General features: G+C 38.9%; 1 protein-coding gene across 1 annotated transcript in view; it reads right to left on the reverse strand.

The window, feature by feature from the left end:
• Window positions 1–15338, reverse strand: part of FAM184A (family with sequence similarity 184 member A) — a 100052-nt gene extending 84714 nt beyond the window's left edge. Inside the window, exon 1 of the mRNA XM_063098087.1 lies at window positions 15171–15338. Coding sequence (XP_062954157.1) covers window positions 15171–15338 — 168 coding nt within the window. The remainder of the gene's footprint in view (window positions 1–15170) is intronic.
• Between the last annotated feature and the right edge of the window lie 2609 nt (window positions 15339–17947).

Genomic DNA, 17947 nt, shown 5'->3' on the forward strand with positions numbered 1-17947 from the left:
ATATCTTCTTTTATTTATTCTGAGTAGACCACTAAACACACATACACTCACACACAAACACACAACTTGCTCCCCAATTACACATACTTTGTTTATATAATTTCATTAGACAAAACATCTAAGAGTAAGAAAAGAATACCATTAACTATTTTATCGTTTTTTATTTTTTAATATTTTTGGTGGCTGGCAAGTACGAGGATCCAAACCCTTGACCTTGATGTATCAACACTGAAATTTAACCAACCAAGATAACCAGCCAGCCCCTACTTAATATTTTGATCATGAAATATTTTCTGAAAGAAGTGAGATTCTGTTAAGACTGCACTCAAGGAGAAATGTAAATACCTGTGAACACACAGACACATATTCCCAGAATAAATAAAATCTGCTCCACCAGAAAGGCCAATGTCTAGAACTCATGCATATTCAAACTCCGCACTTTATTTTATAAGAAAGGGAGAGATGACAAATAAAAAGGGAAGTAACAGTAATTATTCACAAATAAAATTTCAGCATTTATAGGTTTGACCTAGTAGGATTAGTATAGGTTTAGTATAATTTCCTGTACACATACTGATGATCACAACAATGATCTGTAGGTGATGAAGAACTCCAGTGTAATTTATGAATGGTATGGTTTAAATGTAAGTATATTATAATAAAAGGTGGGAAATTATTAATCCCTACGGTAACTTCTAATTAACTAAAATAACTCATCCTCCAATAATTTAGAATAGGAATTTATCCTAATATTTTACTAAAATTATCAATTTCATTGATAATTTAAATTTAGAAATGTTTTACCTTCAAATCTTAAATCTCAATAGAAAGGTAGTACATATAAATAAAGAAGTACAGATTAGCAATTTTAAAAAGTCATTAGAAATACTATAACTTTTATAATAAATGAGGTGGCACACAGTAGCTGATTCTAACATATCCAAATCCTATATATTATGGTTGATTACTAATTCTTTTGTTTTTCCATCTGCTATAGGTCCTTTGGTAGTTTCAGCCTCCATTTATATCTTGAAATGACAGTAGTAGAAAATACAGGACAAAAAGTTTATATATTCAACTTTAATACTTTTTATATATTCTTGTTATTAAAGTTTTGGTAGGAAAGAGAGATGTAATCATTAAATGAAATAAATTTGAGACCTACAAATGATATTAAAAAGCTATGAATAAAAGATTTCCTAAGATATTTACTTTGGTCTTAAATGTTAAGCATACAAAATACTGATTACAATTGGCAATCCTCAACTTTCAAAAATTGGTGTTTCCAAAATTCATTTTTATATATTAATTGATTGTGTGTTAGAGAATATTTTCCAATCCTATTTTAAAGGACAGTTAAGTTCCCAGGTCAATCTAAAAAAGCCTCTATGGCTCAGATCACACTTGAAATAGAAAATATAAACCTGACAGTAATATTTCCCCCACATCAAACTACCACTTATAACACTGTCTTTATTTTTTAAAAAAATCTTGAATTCAGTTAGCAATGGTCTCCCTGCAGTATCTATCTCCAGAAAGGGGTGTAAGGTGCCAATTCTGACAGACAGACTTAATGTCTTTTTCATTTATAAGTGGCCTTCAGAATAGACACTGTCTGTGGTGAAAAAACAAGTATAGCATTAGGAATTTCCATTATTCACATCAATCCATTTCATGGCATAATATTCAAGTTTATTTGAATGTTCACAAATAAGAATTTTTTTTTAATCTCATAAAATTAACTGAAAGGTCAGAATAACAGTATTTTATCAATCTTCGCCTGGCTCCCATAATCACCTATTATCATTCAGAAACTAACCACTCTACAGGCTCAGGTTACTCTTCATTCTCATCTCAAATATAAGAGATATAAAATTTTCAGAAAAACATAATTTTAAGAGTTAGAGTATAGGGAATTTATTAATTAAATTAAAATGAACAGATTACTTCAATCATAAATTCCTGCTGAAACTTTATCCTTCATACCACTTGTTAAGACATTCGCAATTAGAGCAGAGCAAAGGATTGTTATAAACAAACAAACAAAACAGAAAAAAAGAGTGAAATGGATAAACACTAGAAAAGTTCCAATTTACTGCCTTCAGGAAAGGGGTGTAAGCAACAATCCAATAAAGAAAGTAATCAGTCAGTCAAGGAAAAAATATTTAAAATAATCATAGAACTAACTTTCACACTAAGTTCAGCAGTCTCTAAATCAATGTATTTAAAAAATTTTTAAGTCTTGAATGACTAAAGCATGAAAATATTATGACATTCATCTGAGAACACACACAAAAAATTGCTCTTTCAAAGTTACCAAGTCACAGTTACAAAATGTATAACCTATAAACCCAGAAAGTTCTATAGTGTACTAGAGAGGCACATTGGTTTCACTCTTATCAAAAATCTGTGATTCAGATGGTAAGTAAAACATGGTTCCAACATGAGGAACCAAACAATTCCCCTGTGGACTGTTATTGAATAAGTAATATTAGAAAGAAAGTAGACACAGAGAAAAGAGACTGCTAGTGTAGCTGTCCCCTACTAGAACAATCCAGAGACATGGGTTAGAGTCCAGATTCTGCCAGTGATAGGCTGTGTAATCTTCAAATGACTTTGGGGCTTCAACTTCCACACCTATAAAATGAGAGGGTTAGGCTGGTCAGAAAATAAGGTTTTTACCAGCTCTAAGCCTTTTAACTCAAAAGGCAGACAACTTGTAAGTCTTGGGACAATTAACAGGATTTTTTTCCCCAGCAAGATGGCTGACTAGAAGAAGCCAGTCCTTGCCTCTAATGCAAAAAAAGTCCAAAGTGACAAGGAGACAGTCACCTGCAGAGTGGAGTGTCTAGGAGAAAGTGACAGAATCCAGCAAAATAGTGAGAAAAAACTCCCCAAGATCTGTAAACTCAAGACAGCAACATAGAAAGAGAGGGGAAGCATCTGACCAAGACCAACACGGAGACTAGGGAGACCCTGTACTGGTGGGACAAGGTGCAGGAGGTCAGTGGCCGGCACTCTCACTGCAGATGCCTGCAAATCAGGCTGCAAAGTAACTGCACAGTCCTTGTGAGCAGTGAGTACAACATGGGGAGCTGCTAAGACCCCAGATGACTGCATTTTTTCAGAGAGGAAATACACATTGCATACTCCCCAACCCCTCAGTCCCATAATGCCACTGGACATTATCATTTTGGGATAGGAGCCAAGAGAGCTCAGAGTGCCACCAACCCAGTCCCACCCCCCAGCACAGAGCATGGGGGAAGCTGGCCAACTGGACCCAGGCCCTCCTTCTCCTAGAGCTCAGAGTCCCGCTGACTCAATGGCAACCCCCTCTGCCCAGTGGACAGTGAGCAAGGATTATGCTGGTCCCTTATGCAGGTCATCTGAATCCATAGCCTCCTTCCCCAGGAGCTCAGAGGCTTGCCTGACTCAGCCCCCCCCCCCCCCCCCCGCGTGAACAGCAAGCAAGGACTGTGCCAATCCCCTGCACTGGTCACCTAGATCCACACCCACCTTACTCAGTAGCTCAGAGGCCCACCTGGCACAGCAACCCTGTCAGCACCAGAAGAGAGGGTGCAGGGAACAAGCCAGTGCTAACTACCACACTTACCCAGAACCAAACCTATGATGCCCAACCCAATTATCAATATAGAACAATTCTACAGGTAAGAGTCTCCCCTTCAAAAACTACTCCAAAAATTAAAAGAAGCAACTACACCATCAGAAGCTCAGAAATCAACACAGAGATGTGAGAAGCATGAAAAAACAGGAAAACATGAATCCCCTCCAAAATGACAATAATTCTCCAATACTACACCCCAAACAACAAGAAACTGGTGAATGCTTGAAGAAGAATCCTAAATGGCAATCTCAAGGAAACTCAACATAATAAGAGAGAAAATAGATAGAAATCACAATGAAGTCAAAAATGATGCAGGACATGTATGAGTAATAAAACAAGGGAAAGAAACTGTAAAAAAGAACCAAGCAGAAATCCTAGGATTGATGAATTCATTAAACAAAATAAAAAATACAAGTGAGAGCTTAAGCAATAAGCTAGAACAAGCAGAAGAACAAATGTCTGAACTAGAAAACAAGCTGTTTAAATTAATCCAATTGGACCAACAAGAAAAAAGAATTAAAAAAAAATAAAGATAGCCTATGAGATCTATCTGACAACCTTAAGCACACAAACATCCTTATTATGGGTATGCCAGGAGGGGAAGAGAAAGGAAAATGCTTTGAAAGCCTATTTAACGAAATAATAGCCAAAAACTTCCCAAGTACTGAGAGAGATATGGTGTCCCAGATCCAAGAAACTCAAAAAGCCCCAGATTCAACTCAAAAAGGACCTTCTCAAAATATATTACAGTCAAATAGTCGAAATAAAAAAGGGAAAGAAAAAAATTCTAAAAACAGCAAAAGAAAAGCGTCAAATCATCTATAAGTAAATCCCCATTAGACTAACAGCAGGCTTCTCCACAGAAACCCTACAGGCCAGGAGAGAGTGGGATGATATATTCAAAGTGTTGAAAGAAAAAACTGCCAACAAGAATGTTAAACCCAGCAAAGCTATTCTTCAGAAACAAAGGAGAAATAGTATCTTTCCCAGACAATCAAAAACTGCGGGAATTCACTACCATGAAACTGACCCAACAAGAAATCCTCAAGGGAGTCCTACATCTGGAATTAAAAGAGTGACATAATTACCAGAAATACATTAGAAAGAATAAAAATCACTAGTACAACAGATATGCAAATAAGAGAAAGAAATTGTATATTGCTACAAAAAAAAAAAAAAAAAAGCAAAGACAAACAATAAAAGGGAAAGAAAGGAACAAAAGAAACATAAAACAACCATTAAAAAAAAACTAATAAAATGGCAGGAATAAGGCAATTCCTTTCAATAACTACCGTGAATGTAAATGGATTAAATTCCTTAATTAAAAGAGTTATAGACTGGCTGAGTGGATTAAAAAACTAGATCCAATTATATGCTGCCTGCCAGAAACTCACTTCACTAATAAAGACACAGGAAGAACATTATATAATGATAAAAGTATCAATGCAGCAAGAAGATATAACAATCATAAATATATAGCACCCAACATCAGAACACCCAGATATATAATGCAATTATTATTGGATCTTAAAGGGAGAGATTGACACCAACACAATAATATTTGGCGACTTTAATACACCTTCTTCAACAGTGAACACATCATCTAGACAAAAAATTAGCAGAGAAATATTAGATTTAAAGGGAACCTTAGACCAAATGGACTTGACAGACATTTACAGAACTTTTCATCCAACAACTGTAGAATAAACATTCTTCTTATCAGCACATGGATCATTCTTCAGGACAGACCACATGTTAGGCTTCAAATCAAGTCTCAACAAATTTAAAAAGACTGAGATCATATCAAGTATACTTTCAGACCACAAGGGAATAAAACTAGAAATTAACAAAAAACAAAACATGGGAAACTATATAAATACATGGAAACTAAACATGCTCCTGAACAACCAATGAGTCAAAGAAGAAATAAAGCAGGAAATCAAAAAATTCCTTGAAACAAATGAAAAGACAAGCACAACTTACCAAAACTTATGGAATGCTGCAAAAGTAGACTAAGAGGGAAGATTACTAAAATAAATATATACATCAAAAATGTTGAAAGATCCCAAATAAACAACCTACTGTCACACCCCAAGGAACTAGAAAAGCAAGAACAATCAAAATTAGTAGAATGAAAGAAATAATAAAGATCAGAGCAGAACTAAATGAAATAGAGACCCCAAAAATAAAAAAGTAAAAAGCTCAATGGAAAAAGTTGGTTTTTTGAGAATGTAAACAAAATTGACAAATCATCAGCTCAACTAACCAAGAAAAGAGAAAGAGTCAAATATCAAAAATCAGAAATGAAAATAGAGACATTACAACTAATTCTACAGAAATACAAAGAATTATTAGAGACTACTATGACAAATATAAGCCAACAAACTTGAAAATTTAAAAGAAATGGACAAGTTTTTGGACACATACACCCTACTGAGAATCAGTCAAGAAGAAATAGAAAACCTGAATGGATCAGTAACGAGTAATGAGACTGTATCAGTAATCAAATGTCTCCCAACAAAGAAAAGCCCAGGACTGGATGGTTTCACTGCTGAAGTCTACCAAACATTTCAAGAAGAATTAATACCAACTCTGCTCAACTATTAAAAAAACCTGAAGCAGAAGGTATTCTCCCAAACTCATTCTATGTGGCCAGCATCACCCTGATACCAAAGCCAAACTAAGACACAACAAAAAAAGGAAACTACAGGCCAATATCCTTGATGAACTTAGATACGAAAATTCTCAACACAGTGCTAGCAAATAGAATCCAACAACACATCAAAAAGATTATACACCATGATCAAGTGGGATTCATCCCTGGGATGTAAGTATGGTTCAGCATATGAAAAACAATAAATGTGATACACCACATCAACAAAATAAAAGAGAAAAACCATATAATCATCCCAACAGACACAGGAAAAGCATTTGATAAAATTCAACAACCCTTTTATGATAAAAATGCTCAACAAATTAGGTATGGAAGGGAAGTATCTCAACACAATAAAAGCCATATGACAAGCCCACAGCTAACATCATCCTGAAAGGTTGAAAGCTTTTCCTCTAAGAATGGGAACAAGACAAAGATCCCCAATCTCACCACTCCTATTTAACACAATACCAGAAGTTTTAGCCAGAGAAATTAGAGAAGAGAAAGGAATAAAGGGCATCCAAATAAGAAAAGAGGATGTCAAACTATCCCAGTTTGCAGACAACATGATCTTATATAGATAAAAACCTAAAGACTCTAAGAAAACTCTTAGAATTGATAAACAAATTCAGTAAAGTTGCAGGATATAAAAATCAATATACAAAAGTCACCAGTGTTCTATACACCAACAATGAGCTAGCAGAAAAAAGAATCAAGAAGCAATCTCACAATAGCTGCCAAAAAACCCTAACATACCTAGGAATAAATCTAACCAAGGAGGTGAAAGATCTCTAGAATGAAAACTATGAAACACTCATGAAAGAAAGAGGACACACAAAAAAATGGAAAGACATTCCATGCTCATGGATTGGTACAAATAATGTTGTCAAAATATCCATACTACTCAAAGCAATCTACAGATTCAAGGCAATCTCTATCAAATTACCAATGACATTTTTCACAGAATAGAAAAAGCAATCCTGACATTCCTATGGAACAACAGAAGACCTCAAGTAGCCAAAGCAATCCTGAGCAAAAAGAGTAAAGCAGGAGGCATTACACTACCTGACTTCAAATTATACTGCAAAGCTATAGTAACCAAAACGGCATGGTACCAGCATAAAACCAGACACTTGGACAAATGGAAGAGAATAGAAGCCCAGAAATAACCCATGTACTTACAGCCAGTTGATCTTTGATAAAGGCTCTAAAAACATAACTGGGGAAACGACAGACTCTTCAATAAACAGTGCTGGGAAAACTGGACATCCATGTATAGAAGAATGAAACCAGACCCCTACCTCTCACTATATACAAAAATCAACTCAAATTGCATTAAAGACTCAAACATAAGACCTGAAACTATAAAACTTCTAGAGGAAAACACAGGGGAAATGCTCCAGGACATAGGACTAGGCAAAGATTTTATGAATAAGACCTCAAAAGAACAAGCAACAAAAGTAAAAAAATAAACAAATGGGATTGCATCAAACTAAAAAGCTTCTGCACAGCAAAGGGAACAACCTGCACAGTGAAAAGAAAACCTACAGAATGTGAGAAAATATTCACAAATTATGTCTGACAAAGGACTAATTTCCAGAATACACAAGGAACTCAAACAACTCAATAGTAAAAAAACAAATAACCCAATTAAGGAACAGGCAAGGAAGCTCTATAGACATTTCTCAAAAGAAGACATTCAAATGGCTAACAGGAATATGAAAAAATACTGGAAATCACTAATCATCAGGAAAATGCAAATCAAAAGAACATTGAGATATCATCTCAGGCCAGTTAGACTAGCCGTTAACAAAATGACAGAAAATAACAAATGCTGGTGAGGATGCAGAGATTGTTAATGGGACTGTAAATCAGTACAGCTGTTATGGAAAACAGAGGTTTCTCAAACAACTACAGATAGAACTACCCAGCAATCCTACTCCTCGGTATATCCCCAAAGGAATGGAAAGCATCAAGCAAAGGGATATCTGTACACCCCCATGTTCATCACAACTCTATTCACACTAGCCAAGATATGGAACTAACCTAAATGTCCATCGATAGACAATTGGATAAAGGAAATGTGGTATATATACACAACGGAATACTACTCAGCCATAAAAAGAATGAAATTCTGCTATTTGCAGCAACATGGATGAGCTTACAGAAAATTATGTTAAGTGAAATAAACCAGGCACAGAAAGAGAAATACCACGTCCTCGCTCATATGTTGGAGCTAAAAAAAAAAAAAAAAGAGAGAACAAAACAAGCAAACAAACACAAATAATAAGTTGAACTGTTAAAAGGAGAGAAAAGAACTATGGTTTCTAGAGGCAGGAAAAGGGAGAGGAGAAGAGGGATAGTGAAAGGCTGACTGATGGACAAAAAGTACAGCAAGATAGGAACAATAAGCCCTACTGGTGTACAGTTGGCCCAGAATTCTATATCAATAATGTTTTACTGCATGTAACCAAACATCTAAAAGAGAGGAGCTCACATGTACACCAAGAAATGATCAAGTTTTGCAATGATGAATAGGCTAATTATCCTGATTAGATCAACACACATTGTATACACATATTGAAATACAACTCTGTACCCCATAAATATGTACAATCAATATGTTTTAATAATTTTTTTTAAAAATTAATAGAATATCATGCTTTTGTGTCCATTAGTAAAATACAAGAAATTAATCCAAACCACTGAACTACAAAAGATCACATCCAAGCTTCTGCATACGAGAATGGCAAAGCTGTAACGCAAAAAAGGAGGAAAAAAAGATGATAGGGCTAAGCTGAAACAGCCATTGTTATGTTTTATGAGGCAACTTACAAGTCTAATTCAAACACCCAAGTCATAAACAAAACTGAGTATTACTATGAAACAGTATCTATATAATTTAAACAAACCACTTAGTGAAAAATCAGTTTTATTTAGAGAAAATAGGATTGTTTGAAAATTTCACTGGTTTTGCTATTTTATAAACATATCTGATTTTGGATATAGTAAAAGCAGAGTTATGAGATGATTGATCAAAAGACTTCTTTTATATTTGATAAGAAACTAGGAAATCAATTACCTACATTTTGAAATGACAAATAATATTTATATTTTAGATAAAGTGCTTTATATTTTTATTCCTACATAAAAATATAAGTATATTATGAAATAATATAGCTTTTCAAAGCAGTTTAAAAGGCAACCAATAAACATTTAAGTATTTAAGAATAATTTAATTCAGCTGAAATGATCTATCATTAACCCAGAAAGTACCTAATAGAATTCCTCAAAAATACTTACTACTTTCACTACTGTATAACAAAGTCACTTAGCACGTTACCACCACCACTGCCATCTTCCTCAGTAAATACTTAATCTTTTATACTATGTGTAAAGCATTCATATTACAATTACATGAAACATAAGATACAGTCCCAGAGCTGAGAAACTTAAATTTTTAAAAAGGGTATGTTTATAAACACAATAAACTATTTGCAAATTAGTATTATCAAGTATCAAATAAGTACAGACAATAAATGTTATAATAATTCAGAGTAAGGAAAGCCCACCACGAGCTAGTTGGTCAGGGCAGTTTTAGGTAGAAGGGCCATAAGCTGTGTATTAAAAGGAGAGGATTTAGTGATGCTAAGCATAGAGAACACAAAGAAACGACTTTCTATTCTTTGGAAACTTAGCCTACCTTACACAAGGTATGTCTGTAAGTGATAAGCGGACTGAACTGTATCAAAAGTGCAATCAACTAAAGAGGCATTTGATAAGCAGGTAATATAACAGGATATTAAAAGGGAAGTTTCTACCAAGAACCAAAGACAATAAAATGGTATTCCAAAGCAAGTGTCGGAACATACTCAAAAATTTCAAAAGAGGCACTCTACAGAAAGGAGTGTTGAGGCATGTTACCGCCTACCCACAATACTAGTGAGAGGAGGCCTCAAGGAGAGTGAGAGCGGGTTTTGGAGATTTTCTTGGGGAGATCTAGAGTAATAAGGGCCAGAGCTTTCAAGGTAGAAAGGTGGAGGATGCTTACCCTCACCTAAAGCCTAGGGGAAAAGGCTTTGAGGGACTACTTGAAGGGCTTGATATGTGTCTCACGAACTTTGAAGACCATACTGTCCCGGCACCTGATTCATTCCTGGACAACTGAAAAGATGAGAAGGTGATGAAGAGGCATGTGAGAACAAGAGAGATGGCTGAATTGGGACCACTACCAGAATTTGTGCAAAGGATGAGTGCTCCCTACAGACCAGATGTGGGCCCTATGGGAGAGACGGAGCAAGCTGGGGTGTGGTCAAATGAGTCCATCCAAGTGGGTTGTCTGGAGTTTGCATGGACCTCAGCAAAATGGAGATGAAGGTACTACCAGCTTCAAGAGGCTGAGGAAGGAGTAAGCAACTAGCCAGAATATAGATATATTCTCATTGTCGTGGAACTTGAGGTGAAAATCTCAAGCAACTGAGGCGGGAGGGAGAGGATCCACCAGTGAAAGAATGAGCTTTAAACACCTGCCAAGGCTAAAAAAGCACTGTAGTTAGATCACCATCTACTTTCTCTACTAATCAAGTAGAAGTTTGCTGCTCCTCTTTCCTCTCTTCCCTTCTTCCTTTTTCAACTTTGGAGGGGTCAGAAACCAGAAATGGCAGAACGAAGAGTAGAAAAATCAGATCAGGCTGTCTAGTTAGCTCCCTTGGGAGAGTGTGATGCTCATAACACACATCAAGGGTTTGGATCCCTGTACCGGCCAGCCGTCAAACAAAACAAAAAAACACAAAATGCCAAGTCAGAAGAGAAAAGGTCACTGATGTCCCCTTACACAATTATTGGCTGCCCCCGTGCAATAGGGAGAGTGGGTAGGTGGGGAGAAGCTTCATCTTTAATTCAGGTTTAGTCTGGAGTTTTTACTTGTTGGCAGTGGATATTTGAATAATCGAATTGAGACTTTTGCTACTTAGTTACTGAAGGACCATTTGTGTTATCTAAGAGCAACCAGAAAAGTTAGGTTCATCCATGGCAGAGGATGAACCAGCCTCACAGCATAACTTGAAAGGGACAAAACTAAAGCTCTTTTATAGGGCCGGCCTGTGGCTCACTTGGGAGCGTGTGGTGCTGAAAACACCAACGCCATGGGTTCAGATCCCAATATAGGGATGGCTGGTTAGCTCACTTGGGAGAGTGTGGTACAGACAACACCAAGTCAAGGGTTAAGATCCCCTTACCGGTCATCTTTTTTAAAAAACCAAAAAAAACCTAAAGCTCTTTTATCATTACATCCTACAAGTCTTGCTTTTCCACCTAAAGCATAAAGAGTCAACAAGATGGAGAGTAGAGAAGTACACAAATGAGGCCTTATAAGACATAACTAAATCCGTTCAGTTTCTCCACCTATCCTGAGATGGTTTAGCCATTAACAATTCCAGAAATTTGCCACAACATGACTCAAAAATCTAATATTAATTCTTAAAATTTGACATGGATGACCAACATATGTTAGACTCCCTTTAAAAGGCAGAGACTGTCTTTCCCTCTGCTTTATCTCTAACATTTAGCAAAGGCCCCCTTTCATGAAAGGTGCTTAGAGAACTGCTATTCTCCTTACAATAGAAAGGCTGCTATGTTAGGCTCTGAGGAAATAGGATGTGAACAAATATGCAGATAGCCAAGACTTCTTTTTAGTTAAAAATATATTGAGCCTTACTATGTGCAAAATAATAATATACTTTCATGCTTGTCCTTTCATAGCCAGCCAAATCATTGAAACACGCATGCTGTATTTTCAGAACTATTCTACAAGGCAGAATAAATGTGAAACCTTTAAACTTTGATACTCAAATAGGAGAAAAATTACTATGTACATTATTAAAGAGTTTAGCAGAAAACCCTCAAATAAATACAATATGTAATGCTATTAAATGCAGAATGGTTGATTTTTAAAGAAGAGTATTTTAAAACTATTACCCATATTTTACTAAAACTTGGCTTACTGGTATAAATTATGACTTTTCTGTGACAGCCTGAATTAAAAGCCTACTGTGTGCCATTACAACTCTTTAATATAGATATTATCACCCCTATTTTAAAAATTATAAAACTGAGGCTCAGGAGCTAGCCAGTTAGTTCAGTTGGTTAGAGCACAGTGCTGATAGCAACAAGGTCCAGGGTTCAATCCCTGTACCAGCCAGCTGCCTTAATTTTCTTTTTTTAATTTTAAAAAATAAAACTGAGGCTCAGAATTTGGTGACTTGCTCAAAGTCACAATATTAGTAAATGGTGGAGTGGGAGTTTTAATTCAAGACAGTGTATCAGATTCCCAAGGCATGCTCTTAATTACACTGCTACCATAATGCTAAAGAGTTCTGACTCCTTTCCAAAATAAATAAAATCCATTTTTAACAGTTACCTTTATAATGCCCAATTTTGAAATATAAGCTATTGTCAAGTTCCAACCATAGTTCCATTAACATACCTCTACTAATGCAAGTTAATTAATAAACTCTTCACAAGTGAAAATGCTATATAGCAGATACTAGTATACTTTCTGTCTAACAGTCTATATATACTCATGAGTTTATGCTTACAATAAGTGTGACTATAAAATGTGACAATTTCCAAAATGGTACATATGGGAAACAGATCCTATTGTATGTTGTCAGAAACTGAAGGGTATTAGCTGTAACAGTCCTATTACCAGACTGTTTCATTCTCAGGTCTTATCTTATTTAAAAAAAAAAAAGGTAACAGAACCCCTAGATATTTCAGTACAGGTCAATGGTTCTTAACCTGGGATGACTTTGCCCCCACCCTGCCACAGGGAAAATCTGGTAATGTCTAAACACATGTTTATTGTCATGATGGCAGGGATGCTGCTAAATATACTATAAAGCACAGGATAGCCCACCAACAAGGAACTGTCCAGTCCAAAATGTCAATAGTGCCACATTGAGAAACCCTAGCACAAGGGATTAAATGTCTGAGGCACTTAACAGAGGGAGTGGCAAGTGTTTAGAGACTGTAACCACAAACACTAAATCAGAGAGTCCAAGTACCACTCAGTAAAGATTAGGTGCACCCAAGCAGTGATGAGAGCACTGTCAGGGAAGCACGCTCTTGTCTCACTAGGTTTGCGGTGGGCAGTGGAAAGGGAGAAAATGATAGCAACTTCCACTCAATACTCCTACCCTTATCAGGAGTGCTGAATTATTTATTGGTAAAAGAACAAGAAATTGAAAAAGCATAAGTAGAAAAGAAAAAAGTATACTGAAGAGAAGAGAAACAGCTTTTATTAAACAGTACACAGTCCCACTATCAATTCATTGAGTATTTCTGTTACTTACAACAGGACTCTAGGGGGTTACAATCTAAAAAAAGAACAATGGATGTTGTGGACACATCAAAAGATAAAATTAGAATTAATAAATTTTCATGTGGTTCATTCTCGACATCAGTATTCTGAAGATCAAACACTACTGCAGGAGGCCTGGCTTTTGGCCCCCAAATGTGTAAATGCGCTGACAGACACACTACTATCATTCCTTCCCAGACCTTCCTTTCTCTTAATTTGGGGACCCTCTGCCACAAGAGAAAACAGTAAAAACTGGACACATACCAACATCAGAGATGGTGCTGACATACAACAAAAAACAAAACAAACAACAAAAAGAGAAAACTCCACAAAACGTCGCCTGGCCTTGCATGGTGAGTTTACTGTCATGTACTGGCACCTTTTCTTTTGCTCTTCCATTTGTTCCCGCATTCGTTAGTCCTTTCATGTCATCTTTCTTTCTATCCTCAATCATTTCTTCACTCCCTCTTTTCATTCCTTTTTCACTCCCATTCTTTCTTTCCTCTCTTCCAATTATAATGCCTTACTCTACTCTCTCAGAAGTGCCAACTAGCAATGGAATAATACAATGAGAATTTTGGAGTCGAGTCAGACTTTGAAGGTTATCTAGCGTGGCCCCCACAACCGCCACCTCTCTTCAGCATACCCACACTCCTAACAAGGGGTTGGTTAGCAGACTCTGCTTAAACCTGTTAAAGTACATCACCTCTACTAACTTTCAGCAACCACAAATCACTTCTTCTCACTTAATGGGCATTGCTAGATTGCTGGTGAAATCAGAAACAGAGCAATAGTTGATGTGAATTGCTCTTGTGTCACTCTTTCTCATTATCAACATTTACCACATTAGGAAAAGAGCTCACTAATTTAGGTACCAATCCTAAACTTCAGTTGGCCAAATTTTCAGGCTATTTGCTCTTTGAAAACCGTCTTTTGATGACTGAGATACTTAACTAAATGCAGACACAGTGTGACTCATCTAATAAGCCTTATTTGACATTTTGTAAAGATAAGGAATGACTCATTAAATCCCTAAAATGGCATTAAGGTCTGTTTTACCCTCTTATATTCCTTGGAAAGTTTATTCTCCCGTTAACTACGTAACCAAGGAAAGATACTGATTAATTCCGAGGATTCGGGGTCACATTCGGTAAATACGGTACTAGACTTCCTACGGTACTGTAGTGTGATGCCTCGCGGAGCTTCGGCAGATGCATGACAGCAACAGTAAAGTGATTTACTATCGTGCAATAAAGACAGTAAATCCTAATTTGTTCTGTGCTGGCTTGCCCCTAAAGGGCAACGGGGTGCACATCCCATAAACCCAGCCACGCCGTCGTGCTGTCTACTTTAAATTCACGTCGCCAGCGTTCCACCGAAGTTTGAAAGCCTTTGGCGGTAAGTCTGCGCTGCCGCTTCTCTCGAAAGCCCCCTCCACTGGCCCGGGAAAGGACTCGCCGCCTCCCGGCGGGCAGGTGAGCGGGACGCGGCCCGCCCGGGGTCGCCGCCGCCGCCGCCGCCGCGCACCCTACCTTGGTGAGCTGGGCGATTTTCTTGCTCATCTTCAGGTGCATGTCCTGGCTGTAGTCCATGCTGTGCCCGGCCAGCTGCGCGGCTGCCGGCGAGGGCGCGAATTTCGCCGCCCCGGCCGCTGAGCCGCCGTAATAGTGCTGCTGCCAGCTCATGCCCGGGGTCGCCATCTTCCCGACAGACCCCGGCCGGGGCACCTGTCCCCGCGCTAGGGGGTTGGCGCGTGCAACAAGGACGTCTGGGAAGCAAGAGCCGCTTCCCGACCCGACACCCGGCGCCCGCCAGCCTTGGCCGCGGGCGCCCTCCCGCCCCCGATCCCCCTGTTACCGCCTTTCAGGGACGGGGCGGACCCGCCCGCCCGAGGCTAAGGGCGACACCCGCGCGGGGCGGACGCTCGGAGTCGGGCCCGCTCTCGCCCGCTCCTCAGCCCGCGCCAGGCCGGGACGTCGTGGGCAGCGCGGCCCCACGACGCGCACCCGGCACCCGGCGAGACAGCCGCCGCCGGGGCTGCGGAGGGAGGAGGAGACGGGGCGGGCTGCAGCGCGGGGAGGCGGGGACATGGAGGAGAACGCGGGAGCCGCGGAGCCGCCGTTACCAAGGCTCGCGGCCCGCGGAGCGCGCGGGGACGCCGACGTCATTTCCCCGCAGCCAAGCCCCGCCCCGCGTCGCCGACGCCGACCCCGCACCCCCGCGGCCAGTGCGGGCGCCAGGAGAACGGGGCGCCAGGCCCTCGCCGCCCCCCGCTTCCCTCTGCTCCAGGGAGTCTGGGTCCCGTATGCCGAGCTCGTGTGAAAAATTCGGCCGGAGAAGATGCGGTCGTGCTCACCTGCAGGTAGCCGAGCGCGGGCCGGTTTACCGAGCCTTTCCACGTGCATCCTCGTGCGCGCACGGCCCCGAGAGGTGGGTCTTCCCCACGAAGAGCGGCGAGCTCACATCCACGTCCCTTCCGACGATGACCTCGGCACCAGCGACGCGGGTAGTGAAGTGGCCGCGAGTCTGGTAATCTCTACGCTGACCCTTCCTATCAAAGTCACACAAGTGTGATCTTTAAAGGGTCTTAGGCCGACCTGCTGTGTGCCAGGCCACTGTCCCTCAGTCAATGGGTATAGCATGCACCCCTACTTCTTCCCAGTCTAATGGAGCCCTTGACAATTATATATGATATCTTGTTGGTTGGAAATCAGTAAGAATAGGATTGCAGTGAAAGTAAAGGGATAAAACAAGATGAAACAAGATATCGGCGCCTTAAGAATTTGGAGTTGGGCTAAAATGTGTCATTTCTTGTTCATTTTTACCCTCCTAAATGTGTTACTCCCTACTGATTTTCTCTTAACGTCTCTACTCCTGCAGGTCAAATGATTTTTTTTTTTTTTTTTTAATTCATATCCTGTGTTGAAATAAATGAGTCGTTTTAGGGCAATGTTAATACAAACTTTAAAAATTTAGAATTGTATCTTTTTAAAAAATCTGATCTTCCTGCAGTCTTGCACGATGGAATTCCCCCACTTTATATGATTTCTCTTTAGCATGCAAGTAGCCATTATATAGATCGGAGATTATTAGCAAATTAAATTGAAGACCAAATTAACATAAAGTGGGAATGGGACAAAATCTAAACAAGGTGAAGTGAAACACTTCCAGATCTGTTGGAATTCCAGAAAGGAAGCCTGAAATTGGCTGCATCTTTTCACAGATGTTAGGTACTCAGTCCCCCTCTAATAGACCTTCCAGAAAAGAAGTTGTCTAGTTCCAGGGTTCCAAAGTGAAAGGAGCGGATGGCCAGATATAAATATCATGGAAATTTTGCTCTCTCCTACACTTGATCTCAGCCAAAAGGCCAGGAAGCGATTGCTCCCTCCTTAAGCACTAACAATGAAATGAAATTAAAGAGAATTAAGGACTAGTGTTATTTCATAAAATTCAAGGCATGAAAGATTCACAATCATCTTAGAACTCTCACATCCTTTATGTTCTAAACAGAAAGGTATGTTCAGAGGCTCAGTCTGTTTCACTAAATTTGCATAGCCAAGTCTTGCTAGGGCAAAGAAAGTGTTTTTGTTCTTGTCATTATGATACAGTGGAAAGATCATAGGAGTGGAAGTAAGGAGACCAATGTGCAGCCTCAGCTGAGTCACTGCACCTGTTTATCCCTCAAGTACTTTGTCTGAGAAGAGCCTGTCTTATCAGCCCCTTCCAACTCTGACTTAGAAGTTAGAGGTTAGGACCAATCCTGGTCCACTGGTAGTTCACCTTGAACCCCATCACATGAGTTTCTGCCATCACTACATGAGATAGCCCAAGAGGAGCCTCTTCCTATGCTCAGAAGACACCTAGTGTCATTCCATGAATTTAACATTTTTACCCCACTACAATGGGACAAAGCAGTCATTTGATATAGAATTCTATTTAAGTATAAATAATATATAGAAACATAAAGAATAATGTAATACACCCATGATCCCATCACCCAGAATCTCACTTTTTAAAAATTCAGTAAAGGAGGTGTATGTATGTACAATAGGAGAGAAAAGGAAAGAAGCTAGTTAGGCAAGAAATCTTTATTCAGTGCCTTTTTGTCCCATGAGATTGTTTATGTGGGACTATTTATTGATGCCTGTTGTGTTCCAGGTACTGAGGCTACAGTGTTGACTAAGAATCAATCTCCGTTCTGAATAAGTTTAGCAGTCTAGTGGAGAAGACAGATGAGTAAAGAATAACATGCAACACAGTGTGATAACTGTTAAAAGAACTCCAAGTGGGGCACTTAGCCTAGCCTTGG

The sequence above is a fragment of the Cynocephalus volans genome, chromosome 5 (assembly GCF_027409185.1).
Source record: "Cynocephalus volans isolate mCynVol1 chromosome 5, mCynVol1.pri, whole genome shotgun sequence".
In the NCBI taxonomy this organism is placed as follows: Eukaryota; Metazoa; Chordata; class Mammalia; order Dermoptera; family Cynocephalidae; genus Cynocephalus; species Cynocephalus volans.